The following is a 20,921-nucleotide window of genomic DNA, read 5'->3' as shown; positions in this document are numbered from 1 at the left end:
AGTGGAGGACCCTAGATAATTTTGACCACCAGTAGTTTATTGCACCCATGATTACAAGCAAGGAAACATTTTTTGGATACTGTCTCCACTGAAATGTGATCGCTGCTGCCGGGAATTAAGCCCACAGTCTCTTAGCAGCGCAGCCCTCTAGCATGAGCCGAAACAACCAGCACTGAGAAAAACACAGACTCACATGAGTTCACGGTACTCATCAAAGTACGCCTGCAACTGCTCGGCCTGATGCAGCTTGTCGCCCCGCTGGTGCGAGCGGTTCAGCAGCGTGCTCCAGGCCTCGGACACCTGTTCCTGCTTGGCCTCGATGTGTTCCCGGGCGTCCGGGAACGTCTCGGCCAGACGACGAGCCTCACGCAACAACGTCTCCACCTGCTCCCTCACTGCCGCCAGGTCTCTCTGCGACATGGTTGAGAGACAGAAATCAGAAGCACTGTCGAGACTTTCTTAAAGGCATGAGCATTCCTTGGCTACGTCTCCTGGGAAATACGTAGTGGGTGCATGACAATAGAGAGTTTTAGTTTGCCCGCAAACTTCTTTGCATTAGCATTATACAGTCGACGTTCGATTTCCCGAACCCTCAAGGGACCGCGAAAACGTCCGGAAAATCGGGCAGTCCGGAAAAACGAATGCACGTGAAAACGCACATTTTTGGTAGGTATTTTTCGCTGACGGAGAGGGTCACAGCCGGAGTACAAGATTCCCATAGCAATTCAGCCAATGCATTGTTTAGGTGGCTCTGAAAAGAGCCGTTTATATAAAAAAAATACAACGTGGCCGGCACTACCTCATAGGTCAGCACTTGGGCGCAAAGAAGTCGCTTATTTTCTTTTGCACGGTCCGCTTGCCCGCAATTATGTCTGCCTCAATTTCAGTCAACGTCATGTTGCCGCTGTACACCAATGACAGTGTCATAAGTGCTCGCGTCAACTCCGTGTTCGTTGGCTGTGTAGGAGCTGGCTCTTCGTTCTCGATGTCATCGGAATCCTCCGTAACTTGATGAATGATTTCGTCATCGGTCAACTCCGCACATAGCTCGAGGTCTTTGTCAGCGTCGGCGAAGCCCTCAAGGTTTATCTCGGCTGGAATCAACACGCCGCCAGCGCGCAGATCGTCGAAGGCAACGTCCGCGGATGGCAGTTCGTCATCGTGAGCCTACGAGGTGGCTTTGTGCGCTTCGAAGGCGCGGACGAAGACGAAGGAGCAGTCGGTGCCATTGCTGTAAACGGCGAATCCGCTCGACGAAAAGCGCAGCACGAAACAGCGAGGAACTCGGTGGATGCTGAAGGTCGGGAAACGTGATCACTGAAGGTAGCGCGCAGCAGCAAACGATCAACCGCAGACACGACTGCAGAGCTGGCACAGCTGACAAAACAACACGTGAACGAACACAGTGAGGTTTGGCTTGGCTAAGCTACGGCTGGCAACGGATTGACACGTGCGGTTTCGAGGTTACGGCAGCCGCGGCGCGGTGCGGCGTTGCTGCTGATGCGAGTATGGTGGGTTCAAGGATATGAAAATGAAAACAACCAAAATGGCGGCGTCGGTGGTGACTTTGGGTCGGCGGTTAACAGTAAAAAGTCCGGAAAATCGGATGGCGAAGGCTATAAGCGTCCGGAATTTCGGACTTTTTAATACATTGACTCTACGGGGAACTTGACGGTGCCACAGATGAGTCCGGGAAATCAGGCATGTCCGGAATTTCAGGCGTCCGGGAAATCGGACGTCGACTGTAGCGGATACCGAAGGCGTAAACGTGAGAGGCCGGATAGGTGGTGCCATCTAGTGGGGCCTAGATGAATCAGTCAAGCATAGAACTGTTATTGCAGAAACCTTGTGAATTCTACTTCTCCGGTGGTATAAATTCTAGGCAGCTGCCTAAATTGATTGAGTTGCATTTTTGAACTTTTTTCCCCTCAAAGACATATTAGGCAAAAACAAACAAATGTGTCTATAACTGTGGTTATACCAAGCATCACAAGATGTCGATATGATTGCCCAGCAACCCGATGTTCCGTAAACCCCTTTGCCTGCACCGGAATACCAGACAAGCTAAAAATCTCTAGTGTCAAAGCATAAGAAAAAAAAACAGATGGTGCAGAAAGAAAGTAGGCCACTGCAGTTGCTGTAAGGCCGGCATCCTGGCCTACCGCACTTGCATACTATTAGCACAAGTTAGCACTGGTTATTGTTCACTCGTGTTGGATACCAATGGCTAATGTCAGCAAGTGCTAGCTAATGAGGGCAAACATTGACCAGTGAGAGTAGTCACCTTTGTCAAAATGATAACTAATAGTGATTAGTGTTGGCTAATGTCAGATAAATGATGGCTAATGTTTCCCAGTGTTGCTGTATGTTGGATAAGCAAAAGAATTACGCTTGCGCAGTATCTGACGGTTGGCTGTTTGTGATTCTTCAAAGTCGTCTTGCATAAGCAGCCCGACATCAGTGACAACACGACATCGAAAAGACATCATGCGGGGCCTACCTGGAATCCTTCGTGACGTCGGCTAAGCGCCTGTATGCTCTCCAGGTCGTGACCGAAGTCCTCGTTCAGGAGCACCGCTTCCTTTTCGTAAATCCAGCTAATGGTCTCATCCGCGTTGCGGTCGAACGTGTGCACTTGTCTAGCTCCAGCCAAAGCCTGCACGAGGCGTCAAAAGGAAGTGCTGGAGACATCTAAATCAAGCATCAGGTAGCATTCTAACAGTGTCTAACAAGGAAAAACGAGCCCTTAAATTCACCTTGCCTTCTTTCGTTCATGGGTAGGGTTCGAAGCATCACAACAGTTGGCGTTAATGTTACTTAACAGCCTATATAACATGCAATGGCTGCCATAACACATAAATTATATCATAACATCATAACATTCGAAACAAAGAATTTTTCAATCTCTCGCACTGAAAAAACTATAAATTACTTATCGCTTAATACCAACGGCAACATGTACAAATACAAAATTTTTACAAAAGTTTGGCGCTAAATAAGGAATCTTTATACACGATAATTCAATGTATATGTGCTTGTAGCTTGCTATATTTTCTATTCCTCTATATCCGTATTTGTTGTTTTTTATATTCGCTAACTCTTTATACCCACAAACATTGTTTGTTACATCCATCTGTTCTGTATACAGTCAAACTCGCATTTATCGAATGCACATATAGCAAATTATTGTGTATATCGAACAATTCTAAAATCCCCTTGAATATATTTTCGACACATAAAATATTTATACATGGAATTACCTATATATAGAACTTTTTCATGACTTCCCTTCAGATTTTATACATCTGGGTTTCAATGTAACTGTATTTGTCGGTGATTGCATCCGCTAATTTTTTCTATTTGCATTCATTTCTCGTTATAACTGCTAATTGTTCATATTCATATTATCCGTTTACTATATTACTTAATTCTTTATGTCCGTACTTGCTGTTCGTTATATCTGGTAATTCGTTATATCAAAGTTCAGCTGCCAACCAAAGCTGGTAAACGAGTGTCAGCAAACTAACGTACGTCTTGCCGAGAGGCCGCGCACTCCTTGCACTCCTCCCAGAGCTTGGCGACCTCGGTGCAGCGCTTAGCGACGGCTTCGCTCTGCGGGTGCCGCTCGGCGATGAGGGTCCGTCCCAGCTGTTGGACCAGCCGCACTCGGTCCTCACTGCCTTGCAGCGTCGTCAGGAACACGTCGAACTTCTGCATCAGGATCTGCACGCCACAACAGGTCATCAGGTTTACCTCGCATCGTATATACACATCGTTAAACTTGGATGACGAAACAACGCAAGGAACAAGACAAAGGCGCGTATTTGGGCCGGTTGGTACATGTTCAACGATATGAGAAACAGCGCGAAACACGGGACAGTGAAAGAGATGAACCAAGCGCTTGGTTCGTCTCTTTCACTGTCCCGTGTTTCGCGCTGTTTCTCGTATCGTTAAGACAAAGACGAGGAGAGGCAGAAATGGCACTGACTAACGACCAGTGTTTCTTGCGCCGTTTCATCGTCTTAAGTTCAGTATGTACTAACCAGCCCGATCCAAGAAGTACACATCGCTAAGCTAGCTCGTTGTGAAGAACTGAATGCGCACTACAGAAAAATGCGCTGCTTTTTAAAACTGTCACGTGTTCACCGTATCATAGAAAAAAAGCATTGCAATTAAACAAAATCTCCGCAAAAAGTCAAACTCCATGCTCCAGGTCTGCACCTTAACAAAACGTGCTGGCTCGCTCTGGCTTAGTTTTGTCTCGACATCACATTTTGGCATTTTATCGTCACAACAGTCATCCTACCGCTTCAGTTACACCGTGGGATAAAGGATTCATTTCAAGAGATCTCAAATTATGGTCATCCTACTTTAACTGATTTCATTATATCACAACCTGCCACTGTAATCCACACATCCAATCTTCAGCCACCCAATACTACGTTTCTCATGTCTTAACACTGATTCTGCTAATGTGTACCATACAGCTAATTAATTCTACACACTGCTTCAGCCACTGAACTGTACCCGATATATCTTTTAATCTAGGTTGGAATATAATCAATTCACATTTGAAGTTTAATTTACGCAACAGTGTTTCCACCTGTCAATGTTATGCTTTGTGCCATCACTCATCCTAGAGTTCTGAGATTCTTTCCGAGAATTCCTGAAGCTTTGTTATCCTTCAGGTTTTGGCCCTACAGTAGGTTAATTTATGGCAGAGTAATACGATTACACGCCTTCGCTTTCAAGGATATTAAATTTGGAATTCCTGCCACGTATATGTGCGTAAATACGCTGACTACGAGAAACGTGCGTGTGAATGTCAGTTGTCTACTCACTTCAACACGCTCGAGGTCTGTTCCATAGTCCTCCGAGCCTGCGATGGCTGTCTGCGTCTGAATCCAGTGAAGAACTTCGTCCGTCTCCCGCAGGAACGTGTAGAACTTGGCGCTCTCGGACAGCTTCCAGCGCCGCTCAGCAATCTGCTTCTTTAGCCTCGTGTACAGCTCTTCCAGGTCCTTCTGCTCAAATGTCAAACACAATAAACCTCGATATAACGAACACGGATATAAGGAATTATCGGTTATAACGAAGTAAATGAAGAATAGTGATGTGATAGATACAGTGTTACAAATAAACGTTTATAACGAATTTTCGCATATTTCGCACAACAAGATACTGAAAAATATCTCATCGAGCCTCTCGCCCATTCTGTGTGCCCTTTTCTCCCAATCCTTAGCATCTCGTATCATTCCTGACGACTGGCGGGTGGCCAGAGTCATTCCCATCTTTAAGTCCGGTGATTGCTCCGTTCCACTCAACTATCGCCCAATCTCTTTAACCAATACAATCTGCAAGCTACTGGAACATATCATTTACACTCAAATCATCAACTATCTTGAGGAACACACTATCATTTTTAAGCAACAGCACGGTTTCCGCAAAGGATATTCTTGTGACACTCAGCTCGCCGGTTTTGTACATGACTTGCACTCATCACTAGACTCTGGTATTCAAGTTGATGCTATCTTTCTGGATTATTCAAAAGCGTTTGATCGCGTTCCCCACCACAGGCTTATACTAAAACTAACCCAACTTAACATTCACCCCAATGTTATTGCATGGATTAAAGAATTCCTTTCGCACAGAACACAGTACACAGTCGTTAATAACTCTCATTCTAATTATGTGAACGTAACATCAGGTGTCCCTCAGGGTAGTGTTTTAGGTCCGTTGCTTTTCCTAATCTTTATTAATGACCTGCCTAATTGTGTGTCGTCCCATATTAGACTATTCGCCGATGATTGTGTACTATACCGTAACATATCCAGTAATGCCGATCGTGACCTCCTTCAATCCGACCTTGTCAATATTAATACTTGGTGCACTTCATGGTTAATGACCCTGAATGAATCCAAAACAAAGTTAATGTCATTTACCCTACGTAATGCCCGCATACCAACATCTTACGTTTTAAATAATGCCGAAATAACACTTATTTCTAGTTATAAATACCTTGGTGTTCACTTTCAATCAGATCTCACGTGGCATTATCACATTGACGTCATCCTTGCTTCAGCTAATCGTTCACTCGGTCTTATCAAACATTTTCTAAAAAATGCCCCTCCCTATATACGTAAGCTCGCCTATTTAACACTCGTTCGACCAAAAATCGAATACGCTTCAGCTATTTGGGACCCAGTTCAAGCCTATCTTATCCAGAATATTGAATCCTTGCAAAACCGTGCTGTGCGTTTTATTTTTTCAGATTACTCACGTCATTCAAGCATCACTGCACTAAGAGATCGCGCCGAACTTGAACCCTTATCTCATCGTCGCCAAGCAGCTCGCCTTTCGCTTTTTCACAAACTATACCATCATTCAATTCTTTCTGACGATTTCTTTCAGCCCCCTGCAGTCGTTTTTCCTCGCCGCGATCACCAGTACAAAGTCAAACGACCCATATGTCACACTCATCGTTTCTCTAATTCATTCATACCACGCACTATCATTGAATGGAACCATTTATCATCGCACGTAGCTACCGAAAAAAACATAACAAAATTTCAAGATCTTCTACGCACTGAGCGTATTGCCTAAACGTGGTGTCCTACCTAATTCATTTCTTTTCACCTTTTTTCCTTTTTCATTTCGCATATTGTAGCGGTATTCCTTCTGTATTGTGTACTTCATGTACTCTGTTTGCGTAGGCATTCAGTAACTGCCTACTGTGCTTGCACCTTTTCCTTTTTTTTTTTTACCATTTGTGTCTAGTTACTTCAGTATGTTGTAGTTTGCATTTACTTCATTGTCGTTGTTGTTGTTGTTTTCTGACTATGTATACCAGCCAATTGTCAAGATTGCACTTTTTACCGTTTTTCTCACTCTGTTATTTTTCACAATTTATTGTAAAATGTCCCCCTATGTAATACCCTCGTTGAGGGCCTTTAGGAAATTTTGAATAAAAAAAATATATATATAACGAAGTTATTTTCGTGGCAGATGTGACTTTGTTATAATGGGGTTTGAGTGTATCTGTAGTGTTATAACCCAGAAACCAATCAAAATTACATCAAATCCATCTGTTTTACGTTTCAGGACAACTGACAAGCTACGAAGGGGATGTGAGCTTTATTTTGAACACCCAGGTTCCTCTAATGACAACCCAAAATGTAATGAACAAGTGTTTTTTTTACTTCTGCCTCCATCTGAATACAGCAGGCATCGCTGGGAATCAAACCCTCAACCTCACGCTTACCAAAAGAATATTATAAACAATGCGGTGATGGTTATGATCTAGAATCTCAGCTCATAAAGAGCTATTACATAAAACTAACATGCTGGTGTTTCATGTTTCCTGAAGAACTACTGATCATTCATAGTTGAAAGCTACACATAATATCGATCGGCATTTAAGGACCAAGGAAAATTGCTTCTACACTTCATTTTGTTTAGCTATTGTACGAATAAATTATTTCGAGCCATTATTTACAGAGCAGGATGCTAAGCAAGGTGAAAGCTTCGTATTCTAAAAAATTCAACAGAAAAGTGTAGAAATAGAAAAATAGCGAGGAGCAAAAAGTAAATGCGGTAAATTCAAATCCCAATAAATTGAAATTTCTCAACTCGAAATGGTAGATAATTCAAATAGCAGGGCAAATAGCAAACTTGCTAGCAACGCCCCCCCAACCTTTAACATACACACACACTCTGCTCCCCATTTTGTCATTAGTGAAAAATGATGCGAGAGAACCTATAGCTGGGGCACGCACCATTTTAGCGCTGATGTTGGCACTGTCGAAGTGTCCCCGGTCCACCAGCTCCGTGCTCTGTTTCATCAGCCGAGTGATGTTGGCGTTGAAGCCGTCAACGTCTCGGTCGACTCCATCCAGCTTTTTCGTGAGTGCCTGCAGATGAGACGTTTCACAAAACAGCGATCATTAAAAAAGCGATGTTGCATAAGTGTATTGCCTCCAGAAATACTCCTTGACCTAAAAGTGTGTAAATACAAATGACTAGGCTTGTGCAAATAATAAATTTTAAAAGCAAATAGTGATTTGGTCGAATAATTTGGAATTGAATTTGAATGGTACATATCACATATTATAAAGAAAACTGAGCATATTTGTCATGACCCAACTAACATGCACAATATTTTTTTAACTGAAACAAGGCATTTAGAAATGTCATTTTTCTTGGTTCAAAGAGAACTTTGAATAGTAGCAGATTTGACTTTCGGTAGAACGCAAGTGATAACCTGTAAAATACGTTACGTTTTAAAATTTACTATACTTAGAGCATATGAGCATCACGTGATCCACATCTGCATGTGAATATAACGACTGTTATGCATGAAATTTCCATCAAAATGTCCTCATGCATCAATCATTGTAATTAGTGGTCCGCATAATGTGCTTGTGTACCCAACTGATGTACTGCGTAAATTATGCACGTCTGTGCATTAACATAACGAGGCTCTGGCGTGCAAGACGCTTTCTGACAAATGTTTGTACGCCTGATCTGCATACTTGCTACATACTTGCTATCTGTCTGTCAATAAAGCCTCTCTCTTTCTCTGTCTTTGACATAGAGTATATATACTTTGAGTCTTTTCCGAAAACTTCTTAAATTTTCGGTACGAGTTATGGGCACAAAATTATCATACATGTTTGCAAAAAGTTGGATCTCTCATATCACCGCTGTAATGAAAGCAGCATGAAAGATGTTTGACTTACGAGAACTGAATCCTCGTCCTTTCCGAGGTCGGGGCTGTTGACTACGAGGAACTTCTCCTCCATCCAGGCCTCGGCCTCCGTAGCTTCGCTGTAGAACTGAAATGTGGTATTACACAGGCAGTGAGTAACAACTGTTTATCACGCAAAGCCGTGCCACTCCAACAAGAATGCATGTCATATCAATGTATTTCCGATTGTGACACCCAAACGCCCATTGTTCTGTCCACCAGAGCCATATATGCAGATTCTGCTGAATCACTCAAAACTGCTATTAAATAGGAATAAACTGTTGAACTGCCCACTGACTCCCATCAAGGCCTACCAAGGCAGCCAAACATTAACCCAGTGTCCTTATCTGTCATTAAATGCCTGACAGCATGGCCAAAGGCTCAAGCTGAATGTCATTTAAGTACCGTATTTACTCGATTATAGCGCTGCCACGATTGTAACGCGAGGGATGACTTTTCGTTGCGTCTAGGAAGAAGATATAGTAGTTATTTTGGTATTCGATTGTAACGCGAGGGTCGACTTTAGGTAGCAAAAATCTGGAAAAATAATTTGCGTTACATTCGAGTATATACGGTACCAGGATCCATCAGTGCCCTCTGGCTCAATCGAAGAACCATTAGTTGTCTATGAGCTGACCATCGGTCAGCTATTAGGATCAAGGCTCATCAAGATGGCCAAAGACCCTTAAACTGTTCATAAGCTGCCTGACAGCTATTACTAAAGGTCCACTAAGACATGTCAGTACAAAGGCCACCAACTAGTCTGCAAGGTGCCTGACAGCTACCTATAGGGACCCATCAAGGCACATCAAGACAGCTGAAGCTCCCCAAGCTGCCGGTCGACTAGCCATAATCATCCATCAAGGTACCCCAAGACAGTCAAGGCATTCCCAGTTGTCCATAGGTTGTCCGTGAGTTAACCGTAAGGATCAGTCAAGCAAAGGCCTTCAAATTTTTCATTGGCTGCCCATCATCTAACTGTAACGATCCACTAAGGCTTACGAGAGCAGCCAGAAAGCAAATGTTCGACGCTAATATCTTACTGTGTGCGATTCCAAAGCATCCAGCAGGCGCAGCCTTCTGACACTGGCCGCATCCTTGAGCCTGCCCCAGGCTAGCTGGAGTTCGGTGAGCCTCTTCTCCACCTCGGAGGCGGCAAAGTGACCACTGCGGATCATCTGCCGCCCTTTGCTTCCGACGGAGGCCACCAGGGGCTCATGTGCTTGGATGTCTGCTTCCAATCCCTGGTGAAGTGCACAAGTTGCAAAGTTTCGTTACGTGAGATCCCAATCAGCACACGCCACTGTGCTGATTAAAAATCACCTTTAGAGTTCGTAAACGAACTGTAAATTAATATACGTTTTCTTCGTAATCCCTTAACGGCCAACACGAAATTAACTGAGCTCATTGAAGGCGTTTAGAAGGCTAGAAGCAGCACATCTGTATTCTGAAACTTAGCGATGTTGGTTAGCTTGAAACAAACAGCTAAAATACAAAATTTGCTACACAGTCGGTTTTTATTACTTTTGCAGCAGTTCGCATAACTAACCCAAAGAGACATCACAGCCTTCTGCCGGAGAAGTAGCTATGTTTGTCAAAACACTGCATATTCACTCGAACATTTAATATGCTTAATACTCAGTGAACTACCATCTTGCTACTGCTGCTTTCAACATAACATTTTGTGTTCACTGTGGACAGGCAGTCCCAATTTATTCCTTAGTATGGAACCTCCTTCTGTATATGTTGACTTGTAAGATATTTCCTTATAGAACAATGAAAATCGATCGAACCATTGATTGACTGACTGGTTGATTGATTGATTGCATGAGAATGGAAGATTGAGCGAGTTGGTATGCGTTCATCTTGGTTGATACAGCGCACACGAAACGACGACGGTGCCTGTCTTGTGTTTTCTTATACTTCGTCGTCGTTTCGTGTGCGCTGTATCAACCAAGATGATTGATTGATTGATTGACTGACTGAATACTTTACAGAGCAACGAAAACTGATTGATTAACTGATTAATTGAGTTATTCATTGAATGATGGATCGATCGATTGATTCATGGGCTGACTGAATTATTGATTGATTGATCAATCAATTGATTGAGTGAATGATTAAGGGGGGACGTGGCTTTCGGTACCAACTTTCTTATTTCTTCATGGATTTTGATGAAAATTGGCACACTTATTTCAAATGTTGTTTTAATGCTACTGTAGAAATTTCAAAAATATATCTTTACAACTTTTTGATTTACAATATATTTCACCTTCTGGTCTTGTTCTGAGTCTGACTCGCTTAAAAAATGTGATAGGAAACTCGTTCAAAGTGCTATGCATTCTAAGATGTCTGATTGCGGGCGTGACATTCTTAGATTTTTTTATTTGCAACAAAATTTTTTTTAGTTTTCCTTTTTCATGAGGTGACTGCGCAACAGGCATTGAGGCTTTGTGCAACTCGTCAAATAGCTAATTATCAAAACGCCATACTGAAAAAGCAAGAATGTCACGCCCTGAACTGTGCTTCAAGGAATATAGAACAAAAAACGGAACTGAAATAGACCCAGCGGTCAGTGAGAAATCAGCGGAACAAGCGAAGCAGGAAGCAAGAAAAGTCGTTTTGAGAAAACGGCTTTTAAAGCTGTACCAACGATATTACTTCATCAAAAGGCACTGGGGTCGTAATCTTTTGAGTCCTTCGTAATGTGCACTTTCTTGAGTGCCCTGTCTTTAGTTCGAGGTGCCTTGCTTCTCTAAAACACAAGAAGATTGTGATCTTTAAGGTGTTTTATAAGGTTGGACCTCCTGCACATGTGGCCTTTCATCGGTTGTGCCTTTGTTCTCTTTCTTTTTTCTTAAAATCCTTTTCTGATATACAAAGAACATGTAGCATGAATTTTAAACGAAGTTATGAAGTGGTGTAATAGACATGACAAAAAACAAGATATTGTAATTCAAGTAGGTCATGTACTATGATGATTTGCCAGCTTTCTTGTATTCATGCTCTAATTAACATAATTAACAGTCTTGATTGCAATTGATCATTGAATCATTTTTATAGGATACTAAAAGCGGCTCTCATCATGGCAACCTATTACTTCCTCCTAAATAACAGGCAGTTGGAATTCCTTAGCAGTTTATTCAAGACGCGAACTGGGCAGATATGAATTCATCTCCCTGTTTCACTCGTCAAGCTAATTTGTAAACCTCGCCTGCGATGCGCTTCATCATTCACCCGGTCGCGGACACGGTTTTCTGCGAGGCTTTTATTTTTTCAGATGATTCATGAGCGCTTACGGCGATACCAAGCAGGGCCCCAAGCGCGCCTAAATTGCATCACCAGTGCTTTATTTCACCTCTAAGTGCTCGGCCGCATAGTCCGGGAAGTCGGCACGCGATGTGCTGGGTGGCGGCATTCGGTGACGATGCGCAATATACCTAGGTGCGGCGACGAAAAATAGGCGCGCAACGTGTTTGGCCTCGCATTGCGGGACGCCGACGCGCGCCCGCTGCGCGACAAGCTTGGCCGTGGGGTCCGCTGCCGATGCATAAAATGACCATCCGCTGTACCGAGAAGCCGGCGGGGGAAGCGCTTCGTTCCTTGCGAAGAAGCACACTGCCGCGAGTCCGCTAACGCGTTGCTCTTGCCCGCAAAGTTCGAGGTTCGTCTCACGTGCCGACGCCGTGAGCGGAGTTAGGCCTAGTGACGACTCCGAGCAGTAGACGCGCCGGCCGCGGTGCCCGATGTTTCAAAGTACGTAATGCGTGGTCGCGAGTACAAAGAGTCATCCTGCGATCCTCTTCGTCACGACGTCCGAAGTGCGCATAAGCAGAATCTCCAACCACGGATCCGACGAGTCAACGCTAGAAAGTCGGTCCGAGACGCGCGTTTGCGATGTTCGCTACGAGTGCGGCGCGCCATCGTAATCCCACCGAGCTTCCGCTAGTAGCTCCAAACTAAAACGTAGTTCTTCTTCAAAGTTATCGTCGAGCCGTGAACACAGAGCGATTGCGAACACGCAACGAAGTAGCGCGACTTTCGACAGCTGTGAGCTCGAGACGCACGAGCTGCAGACGACGATCTCCCGGAGCGAGCATCAGACCAATGGAGAGGCGCGCTGGGGCAACATGGCGGACGCGGCCAATCGGAGGGCTCGAAACGACCTTCGAACATTTGCTTTTTGTGCGCTTGTTTTCGAAGGGAGGAGCCAGCTGCGGCGGGGAATTTGAAGACGGAGAAATGCGCTTTCCGATGAGCCCAAGATATCGGCGCCCGGTGGCGTCGTTGCGGAGCTATGATTTTTTGAAAATCAGTGTTTTTTTGCAATTTCCCCAATAATTTTCGCCACCTCGGCAGGCGCAACAATTTTTTTAAAGCACTTCTACGCGGTTTTCGGTGAAGATATTTTGGAATCGGATATAAAAAGGGCTACAGAAACTGAAAATGTGATTTTCAAAAAATCGATTTTTTTGCCATTTTTCGCGATACGAAAGCCGCGTCCCCCCTTAAATACCTTATAAAGCAATGAAAACCAACTGAGTGAACGACTGAATTATTGATTGATCAATCGATCAATTGAATGACTGATTAATCAAGTAATTGATTCACTGATAAAGCAATGGTCCAACAAGCTGGCAGAAGACAGGATTGTCCACATTGTCTTGCCTGGTGTTTCTTCTGCAGCGACTGCACCGACGACAGACTCGTGCCGAGGTCGGCCGAGTTTGCCAGCGGTTCCTTCTCCCGTATCCACGACATCTCGTCGTCCACGTCCCGAAGCAGCTGCTGCAGCTGCAGGGCTTCTTCCAAGTTCTCCCGGCGAATCTGGAGGGGCTCGTGCAGAGATGTGTACCTGCACGTGGCAAGCTATGACTTTAGCCCAAGCTAAACTGAACAACAGCAAAACCTTGGTAAAACAAAAACTGATATAATGAGTTATCGGTTATAAAGAAGTAAATGAAAAACAGCCAGGCCTGCACGGAACATGCAGCACAGTCACAGTCACACTGAAAGCTGGAAGAGCGGCCTTTCCAGAGCCCGTTGTAAACTCTTTGGGGGCTACTAATACAAGTACACTTGCAAGGTACCCATTACGCCATAAGTCATAATTTTTGTGAAGTAGGGAAGTGCCCACTATGCCATTATTCGTCATTCTGCAGAGAAGCGAGGTACCCGCTACACATCTGTAAAGCACTATGTGCACTTTGTTGATGCTGTGGCTGATGAAGATGAATTATAGCTTTGTAATGGGTTGGAAGCATTAATTATATAAGTTGCATTTTGTGGGGCCTGGTTGTTATTTTACCCTTCTACGACGCTATATTACATATGTTAAGTGATTCCTTGCCCGACACGACATCCATATAGGGTCTTTTTGGGAAGGAGTTTCGAGCACCAGCAAGGCTCTGTGGTAGAATACTCGACAGCTACACAGAGGGCCCGGGTTCAAATCCTATTCGATCCTGGATATTTTTTTTTTCTCATTTCATTTTTTCTCATTTCATGCTATAGCAGTTACGGACACCAGCAGCGGACAATGACGCCGCCAAAAACAGGACGAGTGATGTGAGGGTTAACGGCGTCTTGCAACACTTTTTCAGCATGGTCAAAACTTTCTGCTGTTCAGTAGGCTTCTGAGAACAGCAGAGCCAAGCATTATAGCGGAGCATGCGGCCTGAAATTTACAATTCTCAAAGTCAGCAAGAAATCGTTCCCTCTTCTCTCAACAAATGATGCCACAAACCCAAACGACCGCGCCATAAATCCAAAATTCACAACCATTGGCCGATACGAGCATCGTGAGCTCAATAGTTACCGCGGCCACCGCGGGGTGCCACCATGTGCCCGCGCGCGTGCTCGTGCTCACATTGAAAGAAAAAAAGAAAAAAAAGTGCTCAAGGCTATGACGCGCCTACGAAGGGACGAATCTTCTTGCCCCCTTGTCACCCCCCTCCCTGCGTAGCTTTCAGCGCACTCGCTTGTACAAAAGGAGAGTGAAAGCGCTTGAAGCGTGCGATGGATACCTGTAACTCCACTCGTACTTGTCAGATTCTAAAAATTTTTGAGGCAGTGAGGCAATAAGCTCTTTTACTGAAGCCATTCGACAATTACTTAAAAAAGTGTTGCAGGGTTCCTTTAAGAGGAGGGAAAGGAGGAGAGAGGGCAATATAGAAAGAGATAAAGTAAGAAAGAAGAAATAAAAAAAAAAGATGTACACTCAAACCTCGTTACAGCGAACTCGGATATAACGAATTATCGGTTATAACGAAGTAAATGAAGAATAGTCTTGTCACAGCTACAGTGTCACAAATAAACGTTTATAACGAATTTTCGAATACAACGAAGTTATTTTCGTGGCAGATGAGACTGTTATAATGAGGTTTGAGTGTAGAAAGATATAAAGAAAGAGAGAGATGAAAGAAATAAGAAAGAAGAAAGAACTCAAACTGCATTTGCCAGTTGGTGGCGCTTGCTTGCCTGCTCCGCTGTTTACTCAGATTTCAGAGGCATGGAACTGGCTTCGATTTTTTTGTGAGTGAAATGCGGCCACATTCAAATAAAGAAACAAATGCACATGAAATACAGAGGCCACATTTCGAGATCGTGACAACCATAATATCTCCTAAAATTTCGTGAGCACACTGCTACCTTTTGACGATAGCATCAGCTCGCTCCTGAATATCGTTCCTAAGGAAGTGTTCGTTCTTCTGAAAGATGGCAGCCTGGTCCTTCACCTGCTCCAGCATTTCGGCATGGTTCGTGATGTCTGTCTCGAGAAGCTGCAGAAATGAAGGCAAGAGCGTTCCGTAAGAAGCAGTGCGTATAAAAAAAAGAACAAACTGCGTTTAACGACAAGTTTTGGACAGTTGCACGCTCGACCATACAAGTACTATATATGGCACTACTCCGTCGTCAACTTTCTTATAAAGTGCACTCGAAACAATTTGACAATCTAAAATTGTCTAATGACATCTCTTATTGTGACAAACACAGCCAGCTAGTGCAGCAGTTGTGACAGATTGTTCCGCATACAGACGTCAGAATTTTCAGAATCACTTGGCAGCACGAAATCATGCGAAAAGTTGGTCACTCCTTTAAACAAAGTGCACAGCTTTTTACCACCCTCAATGTTTCAAATGACCACAGCCAAGCATCAAATAGTTGTGAAAGCATTCCAGTACACATATTAGGCGTCTCATTATTTGACCATGACACAAGATGGTTGGTTTACACGCATACGATTAGGTAACACACATATAATGTGCTGCGACAGTGGGCCCTTTCCAGTTGTGGTATGCTTCACCACAATACGATGCGCATGCCTGACCGCATACGCCTTGTGCACCGCCTACAGGGGCGCCACTGATAGCCACCTAGCGGGCGCCGACGACAGTACGTGTGGGAAGCCGAGCAGACGACAGCGCTTTGCACAGCTTTGCTGTGAGGAGATGAATGAAGTTCGCGGCTGCTATTTCCCCTTCGTGCGGGTGCCAGACAACTAATTCTGCACTGGCAGCTGCAGGAAAGGCGCGGGCCTCTACGAAAGTGGACTTGTGCACGATGTTTGTCACGAACGAGCGCTTAACTAAGCGCACGTCGCCGATTTCGAACCACGGCATGAAAGCCTGGCGCCGACGGTTCGTGCGCGACAGAGCGCGCGCATCGAAAAAACAAGTATAAAAAGGCGCCGGGAGCGCGCCCGCGCGCCTCTTACCCTCTTCGCAGAAGACGCCACCGACACAGCCAACGAACGCGAAAGATCGGGATATTCGAGAAAGCAAAGCCGAGCCAGCGGCGCCGTCTGATTCCGCAGACGAATCGGTGAGAGGATCTCGCCCTTTCTCTAGCTTTCGCTGTTCTACGCACAGACGAATCATACGCACCTAGCCGATACAGGCAATGCAAGCGCAGCAAGCAGCAAGCGCGCAGGGGCAGAGTCTGGCAGAGTCAGTCAGTGAGGAGTTAGTCGGCGAAGAAGTTATGTCGTTCTAGTGATAGCATCGTTCGCTCGACCGCAGAAGACGTGTTGTTTGATGATCTAGTGCTGTGAGTTAAGTATCAAGAGATGACAGTGACAAGTTTTGAAGAGGGTCGCCGAGAAGACATGTGATGACCGACTGCGGAGGAGAACGAACGTCCGCGTGGAGTGAATCGTCATGCTGGTGAATATCAAAGGTGCGTCGCGCAGACCAGCGTAACAAGATCCAGCTATGAGGTGCAGCTCGTGGTGAACATCCGCTTTGTTTTGTTTACAAAGGTGACGTCTCAATCACTTCTTGTTCTTTCTGAAGTCAACCATTGCTGCATTTCTGTTTCTGTAAATAATAAATATAGAACTTAGCTTGTAATAGCGCGGTACATGTACCGCGCTAGTACAAGCTAAGTTCATGGATGACCAGCTCACCCGAACTACAACACTTCTAAAGTATAGAACGTTTGAGCGAAGTGCCCTGCACGGCGGTCGAACCGAACCAACGCATGCTCAGGCTGATAACGTTGGTCGTCTACCAGTGTCAACATGATCGAGTGCATCCAGCGAGCAACGATATGGCAGAACGAAAGCATTCGAACAAGAAGCGACATGTTAACCCGCACAATGACGAAGCGGCTCGTCTTTGCCAACGAACAGCGGCAATTCATTGCTTCCGTCGCTCTTCCTCAGGAGGCCTTGCGGTAAGTGAGTAAAACCGTGTTCCGGGCGCGTTTTTGTAGGTGTTTGAGCATTCCACTCCACAGCAATTGTTATTCCACATCCCTTGAAGTTTCGGCCACCACACATACGACGAACGTTGCTTATTTCACTACGGAAACGTGAACAACGCGGAAACACACGTACAACGACGTAGGAAACCACGGCGGCCGTCTGCTTGCTTTCCCGAAAGCAATGATTGAGTTCGCCGCCTATGGCACTTCCGTCGGCGCGCACTAGGCGTATAACATCGCCGCATTGTGGTGAAGCGGACTTTCGGAAACTGCTACGGCTGCTAGCAGATTAGTGCACTAGAGAGCTGGTTTGAGGTAGCAAGGCAGTCAAACATGGCTACGATTGTAGCTTCGATTAGTGCCGTTTCTGACCTGCGATCATGGTAAGATGTCCAAAGAACCGTACTGCAAAGGATTTCTTTAGACATCCTTATTCTAAGCTCTGCAAAGTAATTTATGGACTGTACAGAATACAGACTTCTATAGAGTAACTTACGGACTCTAAGGAGACTCTATGAAATCACTTCGGCACTGCAATGGCATCCCAGTCATCAGGCACTTCCAAAACATGGATCGTTTATCGTATTATTGAAAACCAGTCTAGAAATAGAACAACCAAAGATAAAAACTAATTCTGTTTTAGCTTTCACATGCAACATGTTCCAGAGTATAGAAACTTAGCACAGGGCAATTTAACTGAGAACTGAATGGAAAGCAGATGTAGTGATGTTCCTTACCTGCTGCTTCTTCAAAAGGTTTTGGACGGACGTCAGGTCCTTGCCGTGGTCCTCGGACTGTAGTTGCACTTCGACGTCATCCATCCAGGTTTGCAAGTCGTCAAGCATCCAGTTAAACAACAGTGCCTGCAGAAACAAGAAATGAAGCAGCAGCGTTAAAATTAACACACTTTCCACTTGGAAAAACACAGAATAAATAATGTTGCAGTTTTGCCTGAGAGATAAACAGTTGAAAGCGATAGATCTATTAGAATGGTTCCATGATGTAAGGTACGTGAAGTCGGCTACAACTTCAGAAAAGCAGCCACATTTCTACCTCAAAGGTGGATGCACACAAGTCTGCGCCAATGAACACACACTGCGCCCTACCAGAGCACTCATGATCACACTGAAAGTGAGCCACACGGTCAAAGAAAACAAGAATGTGCTCGAGGTCATGACGCACGTTTACGTACAGACGTAGCACTTCTTGCCCCCTTATCATCCTCCGCCGTGTAGCTTTCATGCGCTCACTGGGATGAAAGGAGGGAGAAAACGCTTAGAGCATGCAACAAATCCAATCAACTGAGCTTGTACTTGATGGATCCTAAACATGTTTGTGGCAGTCGATTCGTGAGGCACTGAACTTCGATAGTGAGTCATTCAATCATTACTTGGAAAAGTGTTGCAGGGCCCCTTCAAGTTATATCCGCCTTCAGAAGGTCTCAACATACACTTGAATGACTATGCATTAAATGTTAGTCCCATATGGTGACTGACTGCCCAGAAGCACTATCGTACCCGATACCGTACCCACTAGGACCATCACAAAACCGTACCTGATAGGAGTCTTGCAGTCGGTCCTTCTTCAGCTTTGTCTGCTCCAGCAGCTGAGCCCAGAGCCTCTCCACGGCTTCCAGCCGAGACTCGATCTGGTCCGAGGCATAGTGGTCCGCTTCAACCAGCCGTTGACCCTCGTTGAGAAGTGTCTCGACGCGGCCGCGGTGGGCCAAGATCTCGGCCTCGAAGGCGGCGTGCTTCTTGGTCTTGCTTGGCAGGTTCACTGGGTCCCGGTAGTTCTCGTCGCAGGCCACCTGGAGCTTTTCGTTGAGCCATGCTTCGACCTGCGAGAGCGTGGCAATGTATCTAAACGACAGCCTCTTGACAAGACTTCTTGGGAAAGTTGTTTGAATTTGCTAAAATACATTTTAGGGCACAGGATGAGACATACGATGGGAAATACACTCAAACTTCGATATAACGAACTCTGATATAACGAATTATCGGCTATAACGAAGTAAATTAAGAATAGTCTTGTCATAGATACAGTGTTAAAAATAAACGTTTATAACGAATTTTCGGATATAACGAAGTTATTTTCGTGGCAGATGTGACTTTGTTATAATGAGGTGTGAGTGTACAACCGAATTTCACAGTGCGAAATGACAGTACGAGAGAGAGAGACGCACACAAGCACTCCCTTTTGTCCTGTAATTTTGCGCTGTGAAATTTTGTCCTGTAATTTTGCACTGTGAAAAACGTGCCCAGGATTCCGCCGTTTTGCAGGGGGAAACACAGGACACATGTAAAAATAATTGTTAGGGCTTTATGTCCCAAAACCATGATATGATAATGAGACGTAGTAGTGGAGGGCTCCAGAAATTTCGAACACCTGGGGTTCCTTAACGTGCACCTAAGTCTAAGCACACGAGCCTCTAGCATTTTGCCTCCACCAAAATGTGGCCACCACGGCCGAGATTTGATCCCGCGACCTTCAGGTCAGCAGTCAAGCACTATAACCACTAGACTACCGCGGCGGGTCAAGACACAAGTACGAAGCACTTTGTGTGGGTGTGCGTACTTCTCATTGTACGTCTTTTCTAGCGCACGAAAAGCGCGTTTAGCGAAAGCTCACATCGTGTTGGCAAAGACATGGGGAGCTACTTTGTACGTGTTCTGTGACAGAACAAAACTAAATGTCACGAGCGGACAAGAGGAAGCTGCACGGGATCGGTCGAGGCTCGCCTTACGGTCACACGTGAGAACAGCAACCGAAAAAGGCAGTGCTGTCAATCATTTTGGCAAAGAACGGGCACAGAACAGATGGATGCACCGTTCCGTCCGATAGAATGGATACAAAACGGTCTCTGGACGACTTGGATTGGATCGAAACGTAACTGCTCGAGCCGGAGAATCGAATTAGCCTGCAATCTGCCTCGCTTAAGGGGAGACGTGGGTCTTAAAAAATGGTTTTTTAAAAGTTGGGTGAATGGCATGAAATTTAATACACTTATTCAGCGTTTTCTGCAGATTCGAAATTTCTAAGTAGATTTTTATTAGCTGCATTGGAATTAACGATATGCAATTTCTAGCACATATCTAAGCATATTTCTTACGGGGATTTTTGATAACTTTGCTTTGTCAAACACAAAAATAAAGTATGTGGCAAGATTGCCAGGAAGCTGGTCTAGCCGGTGATGCTATTTATTTTCTTATAATGTTGTTTACCAAATTATAATTCTCGATGATCAGAAATAGTATGCAGCAAGAAAATTTCACTCACATTTACGTCTATTTATTTTGCATTCAAAGTTTGTTGAAGACAATCGGATTAACATCACCGGCTAAACCAGCTCTTTGGCAGTCTTGCCACCCACTTTGTTTCGGTGTTTGACAAAGCAAAGTTGCCGAAAATTCCCGTAAGAAATATGCTTTTAGAGATTGCACATCTTTTGAACTAATGCAGCTACCAA

General features: G+C 44.7%; 1 protein-coding gene across 2 annotated transcripts in view; it reads right to left on the bottom strand.

Moving 5' to 3' along the window:
• The window catches only part of LOC119375492 (spectrin beta chain, non-erythrocytic 2), a 220,566-nt gene that overhangs the window by 10,415 nt on the left and 189,230 nt on the right, over positions 1 to 20,921 (bottom strand). For both annotated transcript variants that reach the window (XM_049411038.1, XM_049411039.1), the window contains exons 59-69: positions 19,008 to 19,292; positions 18,190 to 18,315; positions 15,398 to 15,528; positions 13,415 to 13,601; positions 9,790 to 9,990; positions 8,739 to 8,834; positions 7,776 to 7,910; positions 4,842 to 5,024; positions 3,532 to 3,723; positions 2,501 to 2,656; positions 194 to 411 (exon numbers count right to left, since the gene is read on the bottom strand). In XM_049411038.1, the coding sequence (XP_049266995.1) occupies positions 194 to 411; positions 2,501 to 2,656; positions 3,532 to 3,723; positions 4,842 to 5,024; positions 7,776 to 7,910; positions 8,739 to 8,834; positions 9,790 to 9,990; positions 13,415 to 13,601; positions 15,398 to 15,528; positions 18,190 to 18,315; positions 19,008 to 19,292 (1,910 nt within the window). The remainder of the gene's footprint in view (positions 1 to 193; positions 412 to 2,500; positions 2,657 to 3,531; positions 3,724 to 4,841; positions 5,025 to 7,775; positions 7,911 to 8,738; positions 8,835 to 9,789; positions 9,991 to 13,414; positions 13,602 to 15,397; positions 15,529 to 18,189; positions 18,316 to 19,007; positions 19,293 to 20,921) is intronic.

Source organism: Rhipicephalus sanguineus, chromosome 11, assembly GCF_013339695.2.
Source record: "Rhipicephalus sanguineus isolate Rsan-2018 chromosome 11, BIME_Rsan_1.4, whole genome shotgun sequence".
NCBI lineage: Eukaryota > Metazoa > Arthropoda > Arachnida > Ixodida > Ixodidae > Rhipicephalus > Rhipicephalus sanguineus.
The sequence above is the reverse complement of the archived record's forward strand: the minus strand, read 5'-3'. Positions and strand labels throughout refer to the sequence as shown.